At 44.6% G+C, this 23,177-nt stretch overlaps 1 protein-coding gene across 11 annotated transcripts in view; it reads right to left on the reverse strand.

Annotated features, from left to right (window-relative positions):
* Positions 1-22,816, reverse strand: part of SUMF1 (sulfatase modifying factor 1) — a 277,240-nt gene extending 254,424 nt beyond the window's left edge. For all 11 annotated transcript variants that reach the window (XM_074312228.1, XM_074312230.1, XM_074312224.1 and 8 more), the window contains exons 1-3: positions 22,509-22,816; positions 13,497-13,670; positions 10,397-10,471 (exon numbers count right to left, since the gene is read on the reverse strand). In XM_074312228.1, the coding sequence (XP_074168329.1) occupies positions 10,397-10,471; positions 13,497-13,670; positions 22,509-22,778 (519 nt within the window). In that variant the 5' untranslated portion in view covers positions 22,779-22,816. The remainder of the gene's footprint in view (positions 1-10,396; positions 10,472-13,496; positions 13,671-22,508) is intronic.
* Positions 22,817-23,177: the final 361 nt, after the last annotated feature.

The raw sequence follows: 23,177 nt of genomic DNA on the forward strand, positions 1-23,177 counted from the left end.
GCACAGACTTTGCCCTAGTTGATCCCCAAACGAGTCCTTCCTCGCCTGCAAGCCTTCTTCAGTGCCTCTTCCGCACCCAGGCCTTCCCCCACCGACCCGACAAATGCCGTTTCCTCACCAGGACTCTTCACCACAGCTCCTGCTGAAGTCCTTCTAACACTTTTCTCACTTGGTCATTTCCCACCAGGACACTCCAGGATGCTACGGATTTCATATACTCTTATTCTTTTTGATAATTTTTAACAGGTAATATATGTGTTTTCATTTTTGTTTCTCTAACATAGTTGATATAAAATATTCATAAATCAGGTTAACAAAACATACCTAATTTTGATTCTGAATCTGTTACCTCATGCCCTAGACTTGGAGAAGCTGAAGGGCAGGCGGGATATCTTTCACCCCTGTGAACTCAGGAACAGCATGGAACCTAGAAGACATCTCTGCTGCTTTGCTAAAAACCAGACCACATTTTAAGGCAGAGAGCACATCTTCAAACAGAGGCAGCTAGACTCATTTCCATCCTTAGGAGAAGTCAAAGAATAGACTTGTTAAGGATGGCAGACGATCAAGGAGGCATGAGTCCAAACGACAGCTCAAAAGCCATGTCACGATACATACCCAAAAGTGACGTCACTGTATATACCCAAAAGCTACGTCACTATACACACCCAAAGACACCTGACCACAGTGCTCGTGGCAGCACTATTCACAGCAGCCAGAACAGCCATTGGCTCTTAAGTAGCTGGAAACCACCCAAATGTCTGTCCATTGACAGATGAATGGACAAAAGGTGGAACATTGTTCAGCCTTAAAAAGGAATGAAATTCTGACACATGCTACAACATGAATAAACCTTGAAGACATTATGCTGAGTGAAAGAAGCCAGACAGAATAGGCCAAACATTGTGTGATTCCACTTCTATGAGGCATCTAGAACCAATGAATTTATAGAGACACAAAGTATAACCTCGGTTATACCAGGGAATGGAAGGAAGGGACAATAGGAAATTGTTGTTTAATGGGTAGAGTTTCTGTTTGGGATTGTGAACACGTTCTGGAAAAGGATAGGGTGGATGATCGCACAACACTGGGAATGTACTCAATCCAACGAAATGTACATTTAAAAGTGGTTAAAATGATAAATTCCATGTAATGTATATTTTACCACCCCCACCCTGGTATATTCCTCTAACCAAGGACTCCGAGATAATCCAAGAGGAGATTTATTCCACAACAGCCAATCCTTTCAAAATATCACTGGAACTTGGCAGAGCAGCTCTTACAAATGGGCACCAGTAAAGCAAAAGAAATTCAACTCAGTTTTCAATTAGACCAGGCCAAGAGATAGCTCACTGGCAGAAACCAGAATAGTGACATTTAGAAAGAGGCTTTTTATGTGCTAGGTACTGTACTAGGTGGTTCTGAGTATATTATTTCATTTGGTCTTTACAATACTCTACTAGGTCAGCAATATTCTCCCTATAAGGAATGGATCAAAACAAGTAAAATGCTAGTTACAATGAAGAAAACGAAAACAACTGCAGCACTGTGCTACATGAAAGGAATGCGCAAACAGAACTACCAAATGGGCAGTGGGGAGTCAGAACTTGGGGTCGTACCTAACCAGGTTAGCAGGTTGATTGTCTTAAAGGGGGGGGGGGGCACCATTCTCCAGAGAATTATAACAGGACCAAAGACTCCATACGGAGGGAAAAGAAAACGAAGAGGTGCCAACCCCAAGGTGACCCAGATGCTGAATTGTCAGACGAAGACTGTAAAGCAGCTTCTACAACCACCGGCTCTGAGGTAAAGGTGAGTCTCTGGAAATGGAGAGGAAGGAGTTCCTCAGCAGAGAAGAGGAGCTATTTTTAAAAAGGAAACTCCAGAACTGCAAAATACAACATCCGAAATAAAAAATTCACTAGCTAGGCTCAAGAATGGAATGAAAATGACAGAGAAAATAGGCAATTTGAAGACATCAATAGAAAGAATAGACACAAGCTAAAGAATAGAGAGGAAAAAACCTATTTTAAAAGAATGAACAAAGCCGAGAAACCTCTATCATAATAGCTAACATTCATACACTGGAGTGCCAAAAAGAGAGAAGAGATTGGTGTTTGGAAAAAAAATAAAAATTTGGAATAATGGCTGAAAACTCCCTGAATATGGTTCAAGACATAAATTTAATAGACACAAGAACCTCAACAAACCCCAAAGAGGATAATCTCTAAGAAACCAATGTCCAAATGCATCATAATCAAACTGCAAAAGACAAAATATTTTAATATTGAAAAAAGCCAGAAAATAGTAATACAATACATAAAAGAAAACAGTGATTCAAAAGACTGTTACCAGAAATCACATGACCAGAAAAGAGCACAACAACATTTGAAAGTGATGAAAGAAAAGAACTGTCAGCCCAGAATCCTGTATCCAGTGAAAATACCCTTCAGGAATGCAGGTGAAACAAAGACATTCTCAGACGAAGAAAAAGTAGGAGAATTTATTAACGTAAGACTTGCTCTAAAAGGAAGTTTTTTAGGCTGAAGGGAAATGATACCAGAGCGAAGCAAGGAACTCCAGGAATGAAGGGAGAGTAACAGAAATGGTTTAGGTAAAAATATAATAATTTTTCTTCTTTAAAGTAAAAAAATGTATAAGTATTGCAAGCAAAACGTGTAACACTGTCTTGGGTTTTTTCAATGTTTATAGATGTACTCGACATGACAACTGTAACATAGGCGGTTGGGTAAAGGAAACTATATGGTTACAGGGCACCTATATTTACTTAAGTGTTAAAATGTTAACTCTACAGTACACTCTGTGTGCGTGTGTGTGTGTGTGTGTGTGTATTATAAGTTTATAAGTATATATATTATAAATATACTTCATATAAATATATATATATACTACAAAACTTGTGGAACTGAAGAGATCACTGAAAGAAATCAGCAGACTTTTAGTTTTATGTTTCCATTAAAAAAGAAGACTCAAAAGTTTTAAACTAAGTATCAAACTTAAATCAAAAAAAGAGTAGCAAAGAAAAGTGACTTTACCCCAAACCAGCTGGAAAACAGCAAAGCTGAGATTCAAAACCAGGTCTCTTTGACTCAACAGTTGTGATCTTTTCTGTATGGCTGCTTCGAATAAACAAGCCCCAAAACCAGTTTGGAAAAGAAAAGTCTTGGTGGTCGTGTAAAAGAAGAAAACTTCTCAAAGTTGAAGTAAGGCAGCTCAGGGAAATGACGGTTAAGCTACAAGCAAAGTACAACTTGGAACATCCAAAATGATGCCCAGCAATTTATCCACTGGACACAATTATTTTGAGTTATTTAAATTTAATTTTCCTATGTACTGGAACTTGCCTTTCTAACCACTTTCTGGCTTGGCTTACACTGTACTCACTAAAGTTTTTCTAAAAATTATTTTTGGGGTGTGACTTCAGAATCTTGCTGGGGCGCAAGGCATTTCTCATTAGGTAACTGAGTCATATCCTCACCCATGGCTCTCTTTCTAGCTCAGAGCCTTTACCCCATTGTAATAGTAAGAGCGGGTCAGGCTGCATTGTTCCTGGCCTTCAACTCTGGCTCAGGTTATTTGTTATCATCCACATAACGACAGACCAACGCTATTTGGACAGATGTGAATATCTGAACATTGTTTTTTATTTTGAAAAAAGAAGCAGCCTTGGTAATTCTGATTCCTCACTGAAATTGGCTTTGAAAAGAACTTCTCAAAATAGCTTACCCTCCTTCATTATCAAGGACACATATTCAGGAATTTTTTTCCTTATAATATTAACAATTTAGAAAATGCCAAACCACAAACCAAGAGATAATCACTGTTTCTCAGGCTCCCATCAAGAGCAACTGCTTTCTCCCCCTCACAAAGCCATTCCTCCTGTCAAAGATTTATGAGGTATCTTAACAACACAATTATAAAAATGAAACATACTTTTTAGATATTAAATATTTTAAATACTATCCCTTCAACAATAGGAGGTAACATACCCTTAAACAAACAAAAATACAAAAAAGCTAGCATTATTCCTTTCTAGAATTTAATATCTATACCTTTTAAGATTCTTGTTTCAAATTGAGCATCCAAATAATAATCACAACTAAGTCAATTTCAGCAGGCATGTGTGCTCTGTTTTAAACCATTAAATTCATATAATTTCAGACATATTTTACATGCAAACCCTAAAAGTCAGCTCAATGTTAAAATGAGTAAATGATAAAAACTCTCAGCAAAGTGGGAATAGAGGGAACATACTGCAACATAATAAAGGCCACGTATGACAAACCCACAGCTAATATCCTACTCAATGGTGAAAGATGAGAGCTTTTCCTCTAAGATCAGGAACCAGACCAGGACGCCTTCTATCACTACTTTGTTCAACATAGTAGTGGAAGTCCTCACCATAGCAATCGGACAAGACAAAGAAATAAAAGGCATCCAAATTGAAAAGGAAAAAGGAAAACTGTCACTATTTGCAGATGACATGATACTATATATGGAAAACCCTAAAAACTCCACCAAAAAATCTCTTAGAACAAATAAATGAATTTGATAAAGTTGCAAGATACAAAATCAATATACAGAAATCTGTTGTGTATCTACACACCAATAACAAACAATCAGGAGAAATTAAGAAAACAATCCCATTTACAACTGCATCAAAAAGAATTAAATACCTAGGACTAAATTTAACCGAATAGGTGAAAAAGATCTGCACTCTGAAAACTGTAAGACAGAAAAGAAAGAAATTAAAGAGGATACAAATAAATGGAAGGACATACCATGCTCATGGATTGGAAGGATTAATATTGTTAAAAATGTCCTTACTACCTAAAGCAATATACAGATTCAATGCAATCCCCATTAAAATACCAATAGCATTCTTCTCAGAACTAGAACAACTAATCCTAAAATCTACATGGAACCACAAAAGACCCCAAATAGCCAAAGAAATCCTGAGAAAGAACAATGTGGGAGGTATCACACTCACTGATATCAAACTATACTACAGAGCTATAATAATCAAAACAGTATGGTACTGGCATAGAAACATATAACGGAATGGAATAGAGAGCCCAGAAATAAACCCATGCTTACATGGTCAATTAATCTATTACAAAGTCGGCAAGAAAATACAATGGGGTAAAGACAGTCTCTTCCGTAAGTGGTGTTTGAAAAACTGGACAGACACATGCCAGAAAATGAAACTGGACCACTTTCTTACACCCTATACAAAAATAAACTCAAAATGGATTAAAGACCTGAAAACAAAAAACTTCTAGAAGAAAATATGGGCAGTAAATTCTTTGACATCAGTCTTAGCAATATCTATTTGGTTATGTCTCCTTGGGGAAGGGCAACCACAACAAAAATAAACAAATGGGACTACATCAAACTAAAAAGTTTTTGCACAGTGAAGGAAAACATTAACAAATAAAAAAGACAACCTGCTAAATGGACGAATATATTCTCCGATGATATATCCAATATCATGCTCATGGATTGGAACAATTAGTATTGTTGAAACGCTTTGGTTAATATCCAGAATATATAAGGAACTCATACAACATAACACCAAAAAAAAAAAAAAAAAACACCAAAAAAATCAAACAATTTAATTTAAAAATGGGCAGAGGACCTGAATAGACATTTCTCCAAAGAGGACATGCAAATGGCCAACAGACACATGAAAAGATGCACAATATCACTAATCATCAGAGAAACGCAAATCAAACCCACAAGATATCACCTCACATCTGTTGGGATGGCTATCATCAATAAATCAACAAATAACAAGTGTTGGCGAGGATGTGGAGAAAAGGGAACCCTTGCAAACCATTAGTGGGAATGTAAATTGGTGCAGCCACTATGGAAAACAGTATGGGAGTTACTCAAAAAATTAAAAATAGAACTACCTTATGATCCAGCAATTCTACTTCTGGGTATTTATCCAAAGAAAACAAAAACACTGATTCAAAATCATATATGTGCCCCTATGTTCACTGCAGCATTATTTACATTAGCCAAGGTACGGAAGCAACGTAGGTGTCCATCAACAGATGAATGGAGTATTACTCAGCAATAAAAAAGAATAAAATCTTGCCATTGTGACAACATGGATGGACCTCGAGGGTATCATGCTAAGTTAAATAAGTCAGACAGAGAAAGACAAATACCATATGGTTTCACTTATGTGTGGAATCTAAAGTAATAAAACAAATCAAAACAGAAACAGACCTGCAGATACAGAAAACAAGCTGATAGTGGCCAAAGTGGAGTGGAAAGAGTGAATGGGTGAAAAGAAAATGTGTATGAATATCATAAATAAATAAATAAATAAATAGGAAAAGGACTCATAAGAACTTGAAGAGCCAGTCACTCCAAAATAGGAAATTTTGACTTTCAAAAGGCATGATCCCAAGTGAATAAACCCATAAAATATTTTAAATCCATAAGTTCATGAAAATATTTTTTTAATCGGGTGATTACATAAATCTACATTTGTGATAAAACTACATAGAACTAAAAACACATGCGTGCACGCACACACGCACACACGCACACACACACACACATATACATATAAAACTGGTGAAACCAGACAAAGCTAAGGGGTTGTATCAACTGTCAACTTCCTGGTTGTGAAACCGTCCTCAAGTTACACAAGATGTTATCATTGGAGGAGGCTGGAGGAAAGGTACACAGGATTTCCCTGTACTATTTCTTACACCGACATGTAAATCTACAGTTACCTTTACATGTTTCATTAAAAAATATCAATTGATCGCTTTTGGAGAGTAGTAGGGAACTGATTCATTGTCTTAAAAGCTGGAAAAGAATCAAGCATTGACCCTACCTTCCTACCTTTCCTACATGAACTGTACCAATGGTTAAGAAAATAGCGGGTGGAGGGGACCATCTCTTTACAAAAGTACCTCAATTGGGGCTGGCCTGGTGGCTCAGGAGGTTAGAGCTCCATGCTCCTAACTCCGAAGGCTGCCGGTTCGATTCCCATATGGGCCAGTGGCCTCTCAACCACAAGGCTGCCGGTTCAGTTCCCCGAGTCCCACAAGGGATGGTGGGCTCTGCCCCCTGCAACTAAGATTAAACAGGGCACCTTGAGCTGAGCTGCCTCCCGGATGGCTCAGTTGGTTGGAGCACGGGCTCTCAACCACAAGGTTGCCAGTTTGATTTCTCGAGTCCCGCAAGGGATGGTGGGCAGCGTCCCCTGCAACGAGCAACGGCAACTGGACCTGGAGCTGAGCTGCGCCCTCCACAACTAAGATTGAAAGGGCAACAGCTTGACTTGGGAGAAAGTCCTGGAAGTACACACTATTCTCCAATAAAGTCCTGTTCCCCTTCCCCAATAAAATCTTTATAAAAAAAAAAAAGTGCCTCAATTAATAAACGACAAAAATAAATTAGATTATCAGCATCTAACAACCCCCAATGAATTCACGGGTCCAGTCTAGGCACTGAGCACGAGCAGCAGGTAGCATCACAAGAGGGACAAACACATCTTAGGAACCTGCTGGTGAAAGAACACGCCACGCCCCAAGGTCTTGCCACAGGGTTCAAACACAAGTCTGCTCAGACCTGTGGATCCAGCTACCGGGTTGTAAGAAACGCAGAGGACAGAAAACAGGTGAGCGAGGGCAACCAGCAAAATGCAGGCCATGGGAAAGTCTACAGGTTAAACAGCCTGGATTCTTCCAGAGATGAACTGCTGGGAAGAAAGTGGAGACGGGTTGCAATGGAAGGGAAACCTGAGTGTGAGTCTAAGAGGACACAAACTTCCTTTAAATGGGCAAGATTAAGCCACAGTCGTCTTGGGATGTACAGCTGCTGATACTACTACAGATAAAGAAATGCAGGGACGTGTCTACTTTAAAAGGCAGCATGGTGACAGAGAGAGGTCATGATCAGGGCGGCACACGGACGGGGTAGCTGGGCAGGTAGCGAAATTCTAATCCCTGACTAGGGGACGGTCACGAGCACGTTTACCTTCGGGTAACTCAGGAAGCTACACATCGGCTTTGTGTGACTTCCTGTATTTGTGTTTTACTTTACAATAAAAAGGGTTTAAAAAAAAAGGACATTTATCTCACTATTGTAACCTTATGACACATTTAAACTAATTACATTTATTTAAAAGAATTATATGAAACATTTAAAATAATTATATGAAAATATTATAAAATAATCATATTTAAAATAATTTCGTGAAAGTAAACCCGATGATTACATTCTAGCTAGCGACAGTAGCCTGGAGAAGGTTCCCAGGGGCCCATTTTCTGTGTTAAAAGGAGACTAATGAGCGTTAATGACAGGCTGGCACCACAGGAGACTTTCGCCTCGACTTGACCAGGGTTTGAAAGAGACCTGGAGAGGGAATAACCTCCTCATCCCACGAGTCAGGTCATCTTCTGCTGGCTGAGGGCCACCTTAATCCTGCTTTGTCACTCAGTGTCAGCTCACGGACCATCTGTTGGAAACATGGGGTTAAAACTAGGTCTGGAGCACGAGGGTACCTCAGACCTAAGAGGGGGCAGGAAAAACAAAACTTAGCTCCCTCGGCTCATTAGCAGGTCCCTTTTATTCGTTCCGACCCTTTTAAACGTGCGGAAAAGGTTTGCTGTTCCATTACGAGCACTGAAGCAAGCGGCTGGCACTCGTCGTGAGAGCTGCTCGTTCTGGGCCTGGCTACGAGCACAGCCCTCACCAGGCACTCACGGGCACCGCACAGCCCACGGTCGGCCTCGGCCTTTCCGCCTAACGTATTTGCAGGTGCTTGGTGACAAGAGGCCCTGGATCCGAAAGGGCAAACACACAATTACGTGTGAGGCCCTCCCCCGTCTGAACGCCCTTATCTCGGAACAAGGGTCCACAGCCTGCGCTGCTGACTCATCAGCACGAGGCCAATCTGACCTCAAAGCCCTTTAAAAAAAAGGAACGAGAGCGTGTATCAGATTATATAACAGGCCTGTAATATGAACTCATAATGGGCTCAGAAATCTGTGACACTCAAATGGAGTTCAGTCGTGTTTTTAAAACATTTATCTAAAATGCATACAAAGAAGTGGCCTGATCGCCTATAAATGACGTGAGAGCACATCTGGTTTCACCTCGTCTTTTCCCTCCACGTTCTGCTACGTTCGTATGAAGAGAAAGAACAAGAGAGCCAGGTCAGCGGAATTTTCCGGACACTACTGCTCAGTAGAGAAGAGCGACGCCAACACATGACAAAGTTAGGGCAGGAGTTAAGGGAACGTGAACAACAAAGGAAGATTCGGGCTGATTCCTGCCTTCAATGCCCATATCGTAACCCATCTCCCTGAGTGACTGACCCGTGTCCACTCTTCTCTCAGCCCCTCGGCCTCTCCTGCCCTCTCTGGCCTCCTGGTTGTGTGACGCCGCCACTTCCAGCTCACCCACACTCCTTTCCTGTTATCTTTTCTGCCTCCTCAATGAGACGTATGTGTAAACACGCACACACCCACGGACCTGCTAACGGGTCTGGAACAGAAGCTGCAAGGCCCACTTACCACACAGCTGCCTGTAAAGACGCAGTCCACTGTGTCCATGATTTCTGAGGGAAATGCACCTAGTTCACATTCCTGGACCCTCTGCGTGACAGGGGCACGCCCCTGGGTGTAGGGGCCGGTCCCCTGGGTGTAGGGGCCAGTCCCCTGGGTGGAAGGGCAGGTCCCCTGGGTATAGGGGCCAGTCCCCTGGGTGGAAAGGCAGGTCCCCTGGGTGGAAAGGCAGGTCCCCTGGGTGGAAAGGAAGGTCCCCTGGGTGTAGGGGCCGGTCCCCTGGGTGGAAGGGCAGGTCCCCTGGGTGTAGGGGCCGGTCCCCTGGGTGTAGGGGCCGGTCCCCTGGGTGGAAAGGCAGGTGCCCTGGGTGTAGGGGCTGGTCCCCTAGCTCCAGTTCCCATGACTATCCAGGGCGAAAAGCCCTTTCATGAGTAACACTCTAATCACATGACATCACGATTAAATAGGAAGCTGTCACTCCACACCAACACCTGACGCGGTGACGACTTGAAGAACAGAAGTTAAAACTAGTCCCATTTTAACCCTCCATGGCAGCAATGGCTAAGAGTAAATGGAACCCAGAGACATCTAGAGCTTGACTGCGCGCTACTTAGCAACACCACGTGTTCTCGGGTACACAGGACAGAAGCTCAAGTCAGACCCAACCTTTCAGCCGCCCTCCTGGGCTGCGCCAGTCTCCTCAAGATAAGGTGCACTGGCCGCTGGGCAAATCTAGTGACAGATGGGTAGGTGCTGGGGGAGGGGAGGGTGGCTTTGTCACCCGAGCCCTTTCCAACGAGCCGTAGAGAAATACAAGAGCCTGATTAAACATCACTTACTGCCTGCTGGATATCAGTCTTCACTTGCTCACTCAACATGCCTTCGAAGACAAAGGAGTCGCCAAACTTCTCAGCCTGTGAGGAAAAAGGAAATACAACCCTGAAAAGGGTAGGAACGTGTTCCACGTGTGCCATTTTCTCTGCACGTTGTTAAAATGGATCTTTTAGTCCAAGTAAACTTAAGTTTCTCTTGTGACTTCCCAGAGGATTCAGAAATGCCTTAAAAGGAGCTGGCTTCGTTTTAACACAGGTGACTGTCACTTACAGAGACCACTTTCAGTCAAGGCTCATTTACAGACTGGAAGAGATTAGCTTTTGAGAACGCGATTGCTCCTGTTGATGAAACACACGTCCCAAGTATTACAAATGGCTTTGGAAAATCGCCGTATTCTTTACACGAGAGAGTTCACAAACCACCACTGTCCTTCATTCCACTCCTGGAATCTGGCTGAAAGAATTGCATAGCATTGTTTGCTGAGATCCTGACACATTCTGGCTCCACTAAGGTGTCAATCGTGCTTATAAATGTCAAGCATCCAATGGAAATCTGCATTTCAATGACTTTTATCTAACACGACTGCATCTGCCTGGTTCTCTCTGTTATATGGGACCAACACCCCCTCCTCATCCCTTGGTCCCTCTCCTAGTTTTCCTCCTCTGTGTCTGACTCTTCCTACCGCTCCTAAAACCCACGGGCTCTCCTTCCAGCCCCTAAACACTTGCTGTCAGGGTCCTGCTCTTCCTCCTGTACACCTGAGCCCTCGCGCTCTGTGCAGGTGAGGTCACCTGGCCAGCGGGTCACAGGCCACAGCCCCCCATGCCCAGAGGCTGATTCGGGAGGTCTGGGGTGCGGGCAGGGCCTGCACGTGGGGACAGCTCAGCTGGGGGTTCTAACGCCGGCGGTCCAGGAGGTCACAGTCTGAGATCCAGGACTTGCCGCTGGACGCCCTCTTCTAGTCTCATCGTTGTCATGGCGGCCAGAACATCAAACGAGTCTCCACGTTTCCCTCCAGGCCTGTCCTGCCCTCACTGGATGGTATCAGCAGCCTCCTGGATCCCAGGATTTCAACAAACTCCTTTTCCTGCGTGGAGCCCTCGTCTCCTCGTCACCCGCTCTTCCTCCTGTGCTCCCCATATCACCCCATCCTGGTACCTACGTCAGTCCTTCATCCACCAACATGCACCGAGCACCTACCACATGCCCAGCTTTGGGCTGAAGGACACAGATTTGAGGTCAATATTAGACAGGCACGGTCCCGGTGCTTCTAGCACTTACATGTGAAGGCACAGGCAAAAATCAAATCACAAAAGAAAAGGAAGAAAATAATTACAACTTCACTTGACCTTGTGAGGCAAAGAGTATCGAGAGAAGACGCCTTTGGAGAGAGTGAGCAGAGGAAGGGTCCACAGCTAAGGTGACTCAGGAATGGGAAGGAGCCAGCCATGCAAAATGGGGGACAGGCAAGGGGGCAGGAAATGCGAGGTGGGGGGAAATGTGGGCCCCCAAGATGGGGAAGACTGCAGTTTTCAGGGAACAGACACAAGACCAGCCGGGCTAGAACATGGTGAGCGAGTGGAGTGTGACGTAAAATGAATTTGGAGGGACAGAAAAAACTGTAAAGTGCCATAAAAGTAGGAAGCATTTTATCCAAAGCCGGGGTTCTTCACCCTTCTGGGGCCCCGGGCCCCTCTGGCAGCACGATGAAGCTTCAAGGACTTTCTTCTCAGAATGAAATGTTTAAATGTGTAAAATCAATACATTTACAAAGAAAACTCATTATATCAAAACATTAATAAAACAAATTAGTGCTATAGTAATATGTATGTGCTCTGTATTAACATATTGAATGAGATCAAGTGGCAAGTCTCGTAATTATCACCATTTCTAAAGAGGGAATGAACACAAACGGTTTCGAGGCGCCTGCAACAACAATAATGGGACAAAGTGTCTGATTTCCACTGGTGATGAAGTCGCAGGCCCTGCTACTCCTGCGGCTGGCTGTCTGCTTCAGAATGGAAGGAAAGGCTAAATTTCAGTTAAAATTAGTGAAAATCCAGATGTAATGTTTCCCCACCCCCGTTCCTGGGCGCCCTAACTTCTGCTTTTTCTGTCTAACCTTCGTGGCGAACCCTGGTCTAAGAGCCTGTCCTCACAAGTATTCTGCGAACGTCAGTAGCCCACTGGGCAGCTGGACCTGAGAGCATCCTTAGAAAACAGAAAGAACGGCCTTCCACGTACTACAAACAGGAATGAGAAAAGACAACTGCTTTATACATTTTAGGAAATTCCAAACCAATTTCCTAAATGCAAAATCAAATGTGACAGTAATGCAAAATCAAATTTGAATGCTGTTTTGCTTCCAGCATTTACTCTCAATTTTTTTTTTTAAATAAAAAAAAGGATGTTTCAGGCTTTGAAAAGAAAATAAAAAGGACAGGGACTCCACAAACTGAGGGCGAGGGTAGACAGAAAATGGGAAGCCCACAAAACAAGTATTTTTTAGACACTGACAGAAACCTACATAAACTAGGAGACCTCTCTCTCTTCCTACTGCCATTTAGAACAGGCATCCACTTTCAGAACCTGGTGCCTGGCTCTGTGACAATGACCACAGGATGAGTGAGGCCTGGGACAGCCAGGGATGGCGTACAAGTCATCCTTGGAATAAAACCACAGGCCTTGGAATAAAACCACAAAAGTCAAAAGCAGCACTTCTGCACATGTCGCTCATGAAATACAAAATGCTCCTGGAACAAACAAACTGCAATTTTCTGAGAGGGGAAGTAGCCTTACTGCATGTCAGGAAGCCTGAGTGGACAGTGCACTGCCCGTTATAGTAAAGCGCTGACATAGGATCGTGTAATGGTGAAAAACATGGGCCCTGGGTCACACTGGCCAGGCTGGAACCCCAGCTCCCCACTAACTCACCACAAATCACTTTTCTAAGCCTCAGTTTGCTCCCTGAAAACTCACCTGCCTTGTGGAGTTGCCCTGAGAATTAAATTCAGTAAAAACATAAGCAAAATGCTTAGTGCGGCACCGGGCGCACCAAAAAAGTGGGTTGGAAGGCAATTCTCCCTCCCCATGTGACCCCATTACCTCAGTCAAGTAGCCGGTGGAGTTGACAAACTTCTCAAATTCGGCGTTACTGACTTCGTAGGCGTCCATGTAAAAGGCATCGATGGCAACGCTCCTCGCGGGCGCCTCCCCATCCTGCTTTATCTGAGGGTCATCCGTGCCCATGGTAAACACGCCGGCAGGGATGGGGACCATCTGCGGGGAAAGGGGAGCGGGAAGTCACGCCGCAGAGCCAGGCCGCCTGCGTGAAGCTCAGACCGCTGGCACCAAGAAGCACCCAGGAGCCAGCAAAGGCCCATCACAGAACTCACTGTCACATCAGTCAGACCACTCCATGCTCCAAAGGAAGGCAGGCCTCGTCGCAAAAGTACAAAGCTTTAGAAAAGTAGTTTCTTTAGTCTACGTGATACATGAAAACATGTCCACAAAAAGGCAGGTGCGCCACCGTTCATAGCAGCATTATTCTTAAAAGCCAAAAAATACTAGGAGCAACTCACTCGTTCATCAACTGAAGAACGGCTCGACCAAATGTGGTCCGTCCATACTAGGGAATACTATTCGGCCAGAAAAAGGAATGAGGTACGTGTACATGCTACAGATGGGTGAACCTTGAAAACATTCCACTGAGTGAATGAATCCATGCACAAAGGCCACATATTACATGACTTCATTCGCAAAAAATTCCCAGAATAGGCGAATCCAGAGAGCAAGAGGTGAGACTGGGGAATGACTGCTGCAGGGATACAAGGATTCTCTGCGGGATTATGACATGTTCTGGAATTAGTGATGATAACTGTGAAACCTGTGACTATACTAAAACCACTAAATTGTAGACTTTGAAAACGTAGATGTTATGGTATGTCATCCACCTCAATTTTTTTTAAAAAGAACACAATCATACCATCTGTCAGAAATACACTGTGCAGACACGTTATCTTCTAATCATTTGCGTGAAAAGTCAACTCACTGCCTTCTCAGCAGCTTAAGAATGGTCAGATCTCTGATCTAGAAAACATGGGTTCAAATTTAGAAAGGAAATAAAGGAAACCAAAGGAGACAATGAGTGGGACTAAAGGCGAGAACGGGGCTTAGCAATAACAGCAGAAGAGTTAGGAAAACAAGATCAGAAGACACAGAAATGAGCAATCAATAGCCCTTGGTTTCTACTTCCTATTTGCACCAACTGTCTTTGCTAGTGGTTCCCTTCAATTCTGTGCACGTATTTCCCAATAAAAATGGAGCTGTTTGCATCTATGACACATGGGTAATAAATGTCCTATTCTTTGTCCAAGGTATTACCATTATGCTAAGAATTCCCACTCGACTACTCCCAGCCCCTTACCCCAACATTGCAGGTCACCTAGTCGGACCGGATCTCCCAAACATCCATCCCTCTAGTCTCCCCTTTTCTATTCACGGACACTGCAGTCACCTCACAATTGGTCTCCCAGTCTCGTCTCGTCCTTTCACATCCCTCCTTGCTCCTAAGCCATCCACCTTCCATCCACTCATTTAGTCCACAAACTGAAGCCCCTACTGAACTTTCTGAAATGCTAGTCAGTCTTCTGTACCCGGTACAATTTATGACAGCTGTTAGTAACCGAAAACGACTGGGGACACCCTAAGTGTTCATCAGTAGTGGAACTGTGATGCTTTTACTCTCCTGACATGGAGAGATCTGACCCAGGTAAAGAGCTAAGTGAACAAAACAAGATGCACTCAGTGGGCATGGTCTCCTTTCACGTGGGCGAAAACCAGGCGGGGGGAGCATGTATCTCCCATGTGTTTCTGTTTGCTTATACCTGCAGACATAGCTCTGGGAAGACACACGAGGAACTGAAGCAGTGGTTGTTTGAGGGGGATGCTATTAGCCAAGCAGAAAACCTTGCACTGCACATTCTTCTATATTATTTTTTACTTCTATTGCATGTAAATGTACTGAGTATTCAAAAAACTAAACAACCAAATAAGGTATCAGTGTGATCATGCTACTTCCCTACTTTAATTCTCCAGGCAGCCCCATCTCCTTTCAGGGTAAAATAACTAAACATCAGAGCCTGATGTCTCACCATTTCACTTAAATAAAGTCCATGTGCACTTGGACTGTTTGTAAACAATATCAAAGTTCAAGGCTCACCTCCTCCAGGCCTTTCCTGCCTGCATCTCCCTCCCCTGACTAGGTCATACACCCCTCAGGCGGGTCCCTCTGATGAATGCCTCTACCTGACATCTGACATACACAGTATTTTAATAACGTGTTTTCACCTTCCCTAGAACCTAGGCTCCTTGGGAACCAGAAACAAAGTTTTTCATTTCTATATCCCCAGCACCTAGCATGGTGCACAGTTCAAGGCAGCCACTGAGAAGAAAACAAAAGAAAAAAAAACTTTATTAACTGAACAAGTGAGGTCATGAATATAATGAGGGATTTATCACTTGAATTATTCAAAATTGTATTGACAGGGCCGGCGCGGTGGCTCAGGCAGTTAGAGCTCCGTGCTCCTAATGCCGAAGGCTGCCGGTTCGATTCCCACATGGGCCAGTGGGCTCTCAACCACAAGGCTGCTGGCTTGATTCCTCGACTCCCGCAAAGGATGATGGGCTGCGCCCCCTGCAACTAGCAACGGCAACTGGACCTGGAGCTGAGCTACACCCTCCACAACTAAGACTGAAAGGACAACAACATGACTTGGAAAAAAGGCCTGGAAGTACACACTGTTCCCCAATAAAGTCCTGTTCCCCCTCTCCAATAAAATCTTAAAAAAAAAAAAATTTTAACGACAAAAATTCCAATTCTTTCCCAGCACAGTCTCAGACACAGACCGCATGTCTGCCCCCCAGTGAGACCTCTGAAACAGATTCTGCTCGAGGACTGAACCAGGTTCACATGTTATTCTCGTTAATTCCCCAAGCGTCTGGGGCACAAGATTCTTGAGCCCTGAAAAAGTAGGGCTCTACGCAGCTCTGCAAAGCAGAAGGACAAGAGGCCTCGGACAGAAGCTTTAAGTGCAGTCTTAAGATGACTATTAAAATGATCTAATGAAAGGTTTCATAAAGACTTACAGAAAAAAAAAAAGCTTCCAGGCAGCAGACAAGGATGCCCTGTTCTGAGGACAGGTGTGCAGCCCTCGGCCACAGGACGCTCTGCCCGCTGCGCCTCAGACAGCGCCCCGGGCACCTCACTTCTCCGCCTCGGCTCCGTCAAGGTGAGTGAGTACCCGCCGTGCTACGACAATCTCGACTTCCGCTGTGGGCGCCTAGCCTCGTTTTGTCTTTTTCTTTTTGCCTGTTTACTTTTCCTCCTTTCGTTAACCATCAGAGATAGCCAGCCCTGAATAAGCCACATTTCCAGTCTGGAAGCTGTAGATAAAAACAGTCTGCATTGCTCTGAGTGGATCCCAATTTCCCATCTATACCAGTGAAGTGAGGTTTCCTGTCCTACAGATGTAGAAGCCGTTTGAGTGAAATCCCGAGTGTCAGGTGTCTCACTTCACAGGATCTTAAGCCACAAAACAAGAACCGATTTAACCAAGGTCTCACGGAAGGTCCACATTCAAACAATCCACTCCTCCTAAAAGTAAGTTCAAACATCTCTACCACCCGTTTCTGCCACGGCCACTCAAGCCAGAGGCGCAGGTGACGCCTAGAATGAGTAGAACCGTATTTGGGCTACACACTCCGGCCAGGTGCAGTGGGCACGTATGTTTACCCACCTGACACCAACTCCCCCGTAAAAATCCCTGACACCCTTTGAAAACCACGTCTTCCCCGGCGTAAGGACCTATCAGGACTAGCCAACCACGGCTTTCTTCTGACCACAGACATATAGTTACGGGTAAGCCCGTGACCCAATCAAGTTCATGAGAACTTTTGCTGGAGCTATGAGGACAGAACTTTCTTTTCTGGCTATTTGATCAGTAGGAACAGGGACATTTCCTGAAAATGAAGCCAACATGGGAGACCAACCAAGAGATTGCCAGAGAGACCTGGCGATGCCGCCTGAGGCCCTGGGTCCAGCGTGTCTGAGGCCCTTTCTACTCTTCAACTCGCAACTACGGAAGCCCATAAATGCCCTCCCCACCTTCTTCCTGCTTAAGCCAGTTTTGTCATTTCTTTCACTTGCTCCTATGAGATTTTTGTCTTACACACAAAAATGAATTAAGTTTACCTGCAACTCTTCTGTGTAGCTCTTCTCCCTTCCCCTTCTCTCCTCTCCTCAAACCTAAGCACCTAAAAAGCAAAAGGCTCAGGAGAAAGCCAGGTGAGTAACAGAAGCCGCACGCTCCCTGGGTCAGTCCAGGAACTGCGGCCGTCTCTGTCTGTCCGGGCTTATCTACCTCCACCATTCTGTCCCTCGGTGGTCTACACAGACAGGTGCTAACAGATGGAATGGCACTAGTTTCCTCAGGTCCTGGGATTCACGGCTCCACTCAGCCTCAGGTGCCTCAGCTGTAAAGTGGGAGATAAATATTCTCACTGGATTCTTGGGAGGATGAGACACAGCAAAAGAATACTGCATAAAGGGTTCTTTAAAAAAAAATCTGATACCCTTTATTCTCAATATTGTATCCACCACAAATGTAAATAATCATTCAAGAATTGTTACAGAATGCCTATAATGTGTAAGGCATTTGGGGGATACAGACATTAAAGCAGGTCTAAAAACGTTTCCCACGTAGAATGAAATATCAGACACTACACAAATAAAGTAACATTAAAGAAAATATACAAGTTGCCATCAGACAACAAAATGCTATGGGAATTTAGAGAAAAAACAGTACTTGTTCCTGGAGGGAAGGTTTCATGGCAATCAAAGCTATGACCTGATTAGAAACATCCTCAGACAGGAAATCGAGACTGAAATCACCCAAACATACAGAGACACCACATACAATTTTATTATCCATCATTCTAAATGCCTTTCAAACAACTGTTTTGAAAGATACACGGAGATTAAAATATTTTGCTACTTTGTTACAAAATAATAAGCTCTTTAGAAAATTGCTGGGATCATTTTCTCAATGAGAATTGTATACTTTTTTAACCAGAGGGAACTTAAGTAAAAAAATTTAAGTATCTACATTGTTTCCCAGACCATTTTTACTGCCATAACTTTTCAGTGAAACTGCAAATTCCTTGAGGATAAAGCCCCATGCTATTTATTTCTGTCCCTCATCTTCCCAAGCGTTCATTAAATGAGTATACAAAACAAGACACATCTGAAGTGTTACATTTAAAAGCGTGACACTTCACCCACAGAACCATACTTGTTTGTTTCCCAGAACACTCCATGCATTGGCACAGTGCTCTGTGCCCATGCCAGTCTCCTTCCTGGAATGTCCTTCCACCTGCCCATCCAGCTCAGCTCCTGAGAATTCTCCCCCAAGGCGTAGCTCAAACGTGACCTTTACTTTGGGGCACTTCCTGATTTGTCCAGGAAGAAATGAATCCTTTCTTCCTCTCCAAGTGCTTTGTACACACTCCTCCTACAGTATTGTCACCACAGAAAAATGATGCTTGAGAGAGAGACAGACAGACAGACAGACAGACACACATTCCAGAGTGTAAATGCTTTGAGGGTAGAGCATAAATTTTTTTCTTTATGCCCAGGACATAGGACAGAGTTTTACATAATATATATGCCAAATAAACATTTGTTGAATTAAACTAAAGAAACAGAAAAAGAAAAAGTAGATTCAATACAACCTCCATCAAAATCCCAGGAAGTTATTTTACGGACAGCAACAAACCGATTGCAGAGTTTATATGGAGAAGCATCTGACACAGCATCACCGATACGATGCAGAGGGAGAAGAACAAGGCTGAAGGGCTGACAGTCCCTGACTTCAAGACTTACTATACAGTTACGGTAATCAATACAGTGTGGTATTGGAGACAGAGACGAATAGATCAATGGGACAGACTAGAGAGCACAGAAACAGACCCACATAAATACAGTCAACTGATCTTTGAGGAAGGAGAACAGGCAACTCAATGGAGCAAAGATCATCTCTTCCAACGATGGTTCTGGGACAAGTGGATGTCCACATTCAGAAAAGACTCTAGACACAGACCTTACACCCTGCACAAAAAAGTAATGCAAAATGGATCATAGACCAAAATGTGAAACATGAGACTCCTAGAAAGTAACTTAGAAGAAAACCCTGATGACTCTGGGTTTGGTGATAAAACATCAAGGGCACCATCCACGGGAGAAACTGCTGAACTGAACTTCATTAAAAACTTCTGCTCTGCAAAAGACAATGTCAAAGGAATGAGAAAATAAGTCACAGACTGGGAGAAAAGATTGCAGAAGACACATCTGATAAAGGACTGTCATCTAAAATATACAAATAACTCTTAAAACTCAACAATAAGAAAACAAGCAATGCGATTTTAAAAGGGGCCAAAGTCCTTAACAGACACTTCACCAAATATAAGCAGATGGCAATGATACTCCACATCATGTGTCAACCAAAAATGCAAATCAAAACAATAAAGTACCACTACACTCCCATTGTAATAGAAAGGCCAAAATCGGGACCACTGAAAACACTGAATGCTGGCAGAGTGGGGAGCAACAGGAACTGTCATACATTGCTAGTAGGCATGCAAACTGGGACAGCCACGTTGGAAGACAATTTAGTGGTTTCTTATAAATTAAGCTTACTCTTGCCATTTAATCCAGCAATCAGACTCCTTGGTTTTTAACCTAAGGAACTGAAAAGTTATGTGCCCACCAGCCCTGCACACAAATGTTTATAGCAACTTTATTTATAACTGGCAAAACTTAGAAGCAAGCAAGATACCTTTCAGTAGGTGACTGGATAAATCAACTGTGGCTCGTATACCCAAACAAGGGAATGTTATTCAGCAATAAAATGAAATATGTAAGATATCAAGCCATAAAAACACATGGAGGCAACTTAAATGTATACGACTAAGTGAAAAAAGCCCATCGGAAAAGGCTACATACTGTATGATTCCAACTATATATTCTGGAAAAGGCAAAACTATGGAGACAATAAAAAGATCAGTGGTTGCCAGTGGGGAGGAGAGGAACGAATAGGCAGGTCACAGAGGATTTTTAGGGCAGTGAAAATACTTTGCATGATACTATAATGATGGATACACGTCATTATACATTTGTCCAAAGCCACAGAATGTACGCCGCCAAAAGTGAACCCTACAGAAAACTCTGAACCTGATATTATCAATTGTAACATACCAGTTTGGTGGGGCATGTTGACAAGAAGGGGGGCTGTGCAGGTGTGGGCACAGGGTGTCTGCAGGAAATCTCTGCACCTTCCTCTCAATTCTGTTGTGAACTAAAACTGCTTTAAAATAAAGTCTTTAAAAAAAAGAAAAAAAAAGGCCATTACCACAACCAGGTACCTCTCCCATACATTGTACTTCCTGAATTTAGAATAAATAGCTACGTGTCAGATTTAGACCCAAGTCAATCCGCACATGAACTAAAATATGTGGAGCCAAGGAAAACGAGAGATAAAGAACTGCCTCCTTTGAAGTATTTTTGTCCTGATAACAAGGCTACTTCAGGTTCAATCACTGGATTAAAAGTCTTCGAAAAGTCTTGTGGGCTGTGTTCTCGGCACCCCTAGCCTATTAATAGCTTGGGACGCCTCCAAACATTATAGGGAGCGAATGCAGCAACTAGCCAAAGATGACCCACACAATACCCAGTCTGGACAGAAAGCCACTCTACAGGGATGGAGAAAACGTACATTTCATAGATGTGATTCAAGAAATATTGCCACCTACATCCCATTCTGGACCCAATAGCAAGTTGGAGCACTTCAATGAGGAATGTTCAGTACTGGCCAGAAGGTTCTAGGCAAAATTTTGAGACAGACCAATGTGTACATGCAAATAAGGCAGCGGCTCTGTCAGTTACAAAGTGGATGAACAGATGCAGGGCTTCCTCTTTAGGAGGGAGAAACTGATCATCAATTACCACGCAAATTAGAGAGGAATTAAAATCAACTATGGCCGACCTACAACAGTAACCAGGTTCCCCACCACACAAAAGGTAAATGCTCATAACGCAGGTCATCCTCTGAGGAACAACAGGAAATGTTTTAAAGGCCTGTAATTACCCGGGATGGAGAAACAATGAGAAAGCCAGCCACCGGCCTCCACGCACTCTATTCCTGAGACACAAAATCCCGGTCCTGACGCCACCAACTTCCCAGCCTGGGTGTGGAAAGACACCAACAGACAAGCATCTTCAGTGACTGTTCTGTCAGAGTAAACCTGTGCTACCGTGTCGGCAGGTGGAAATACTGAGGGGAAAGCAAGTGGGACGGGAAAAGGAGGAATGGCTGCAGTTCTAGGTTTTCTATTACTAGAAGGAGCACTTCTTCGGGCGTCAGACCTGGGTTCTTCTCCCAGGAGTTTTCCCACAACCGCACCGACGTGCAGAGCACCTGGCAGATGGAAAGAGTGAAGTGACAGTCGTTACTTACACATCCTGCTCCTAACACGGCCAGGCACTGGGCCAGGCAAAGGCAAATACTAGTAATGAAGCGACTCGCGTGGCCTGGTCCTCCCTAGGCACGTGCTAAAGGGCCCGGGTGACAGGACAGGACAAGCCCTCGCCCACAGCAGCGGCCACTGGAACAGACAACGGACGTTTCCAAAACTATCAGAGACACTGAGACGCGGGGCCTGGTTCCTTCAGTTACTCAGAGCGGAGCCAGCCTTCAACCCGAATCCATCGGACTTGAACTAGAGAATCTCACCCACAAGACAGAGTGAAGGGAGGGGGAAACGGAGTGAGAAGCAGGGACACGAGGGGCAGCGGGCCTCGCACCGCGCTCCGGACGCTCAGAACTGAGCTGCGCCCGAGAGCCGGCCGGGTGCGGAGCGAGGCACCAGGGCGTCCTCGCCGCAGGGCAGCGGCGGCCGTGGCTGGAGCGGCGCCTCGTCCTCACTCGCCTTCCTGCCGCCCCTGGCCTCGCCCCCGTCCGCAGCCCCGCCGGCCCCACCCGCCTCAGGGAATCGAGGGAGCACCTTGGCGGGCACGTGAGGTCGCTGTCCAGGGCCCGGGCCCGGGGCGTTCGCCTCACGCGAGTACCGGTGCGCGGCGGCGGCCGCCGAGCTGCCAGGCGCCCCGGGCCGCTGGGGAGACCCGCAGCCGCACGAGCCCGCGAGGGACGCCGCGCCCGCGCCGGCCTCTTCGCCCCCCGCCGTCCCGCGCAGCAGCAAGAGCAGCGGCAGCGAAAAGACGAGCCCGAGCCCGGCGCGGGGTCCACCAGCCGGCACTACCGCGGGCGCAGCCATGTTGCCCCGCGAGTCATGTGACCCTCTGGGTCACGTGGCCCCGCCCTCCTTAAAGGGCCTGAACCCCACGCCGACAGGAAGTGGACGTGAGTCCCTACCCTCTGTCCAGGTACCTCTTTTTTGGTGCATTCGTTCCTCCTTGGCTCTGCTGACGTCAAAACCCAACAAAACCCTACAAAACTCATGGCCTTCCACAGACTTTCACTAATGGGCCCCATTATTATTTCTTGTTTGAAAAAAATCATAATCAAACTTATTTAGCACGTGCTAGATGCCAGGCACTTTGCTAAATTAGCACTTCACGTTTTGCAATCGCATTTAAATCCTCACAACTTGCCCGAGGTCGCATGGCAACGAAGTGTCAAAAACGAGATTTACACCCAGCTGCTGTGGGTCGCA

This window comes from Rhinolophus sinicus, linkage group LG10 (genome assembly GCF_036562045.2).
Source record: "Rhinolophus sinicus isolate RSC01 linkage group LG10, ASM3656204v1, whole genome shotgun sequence".
Taxonomy (NCBI): Eukaryota; Metazoa; Chordata; class Mammalia; order Chiroptera; family Rhinolophidae; genus Rhinolophus; species Rhinolophus sinicus.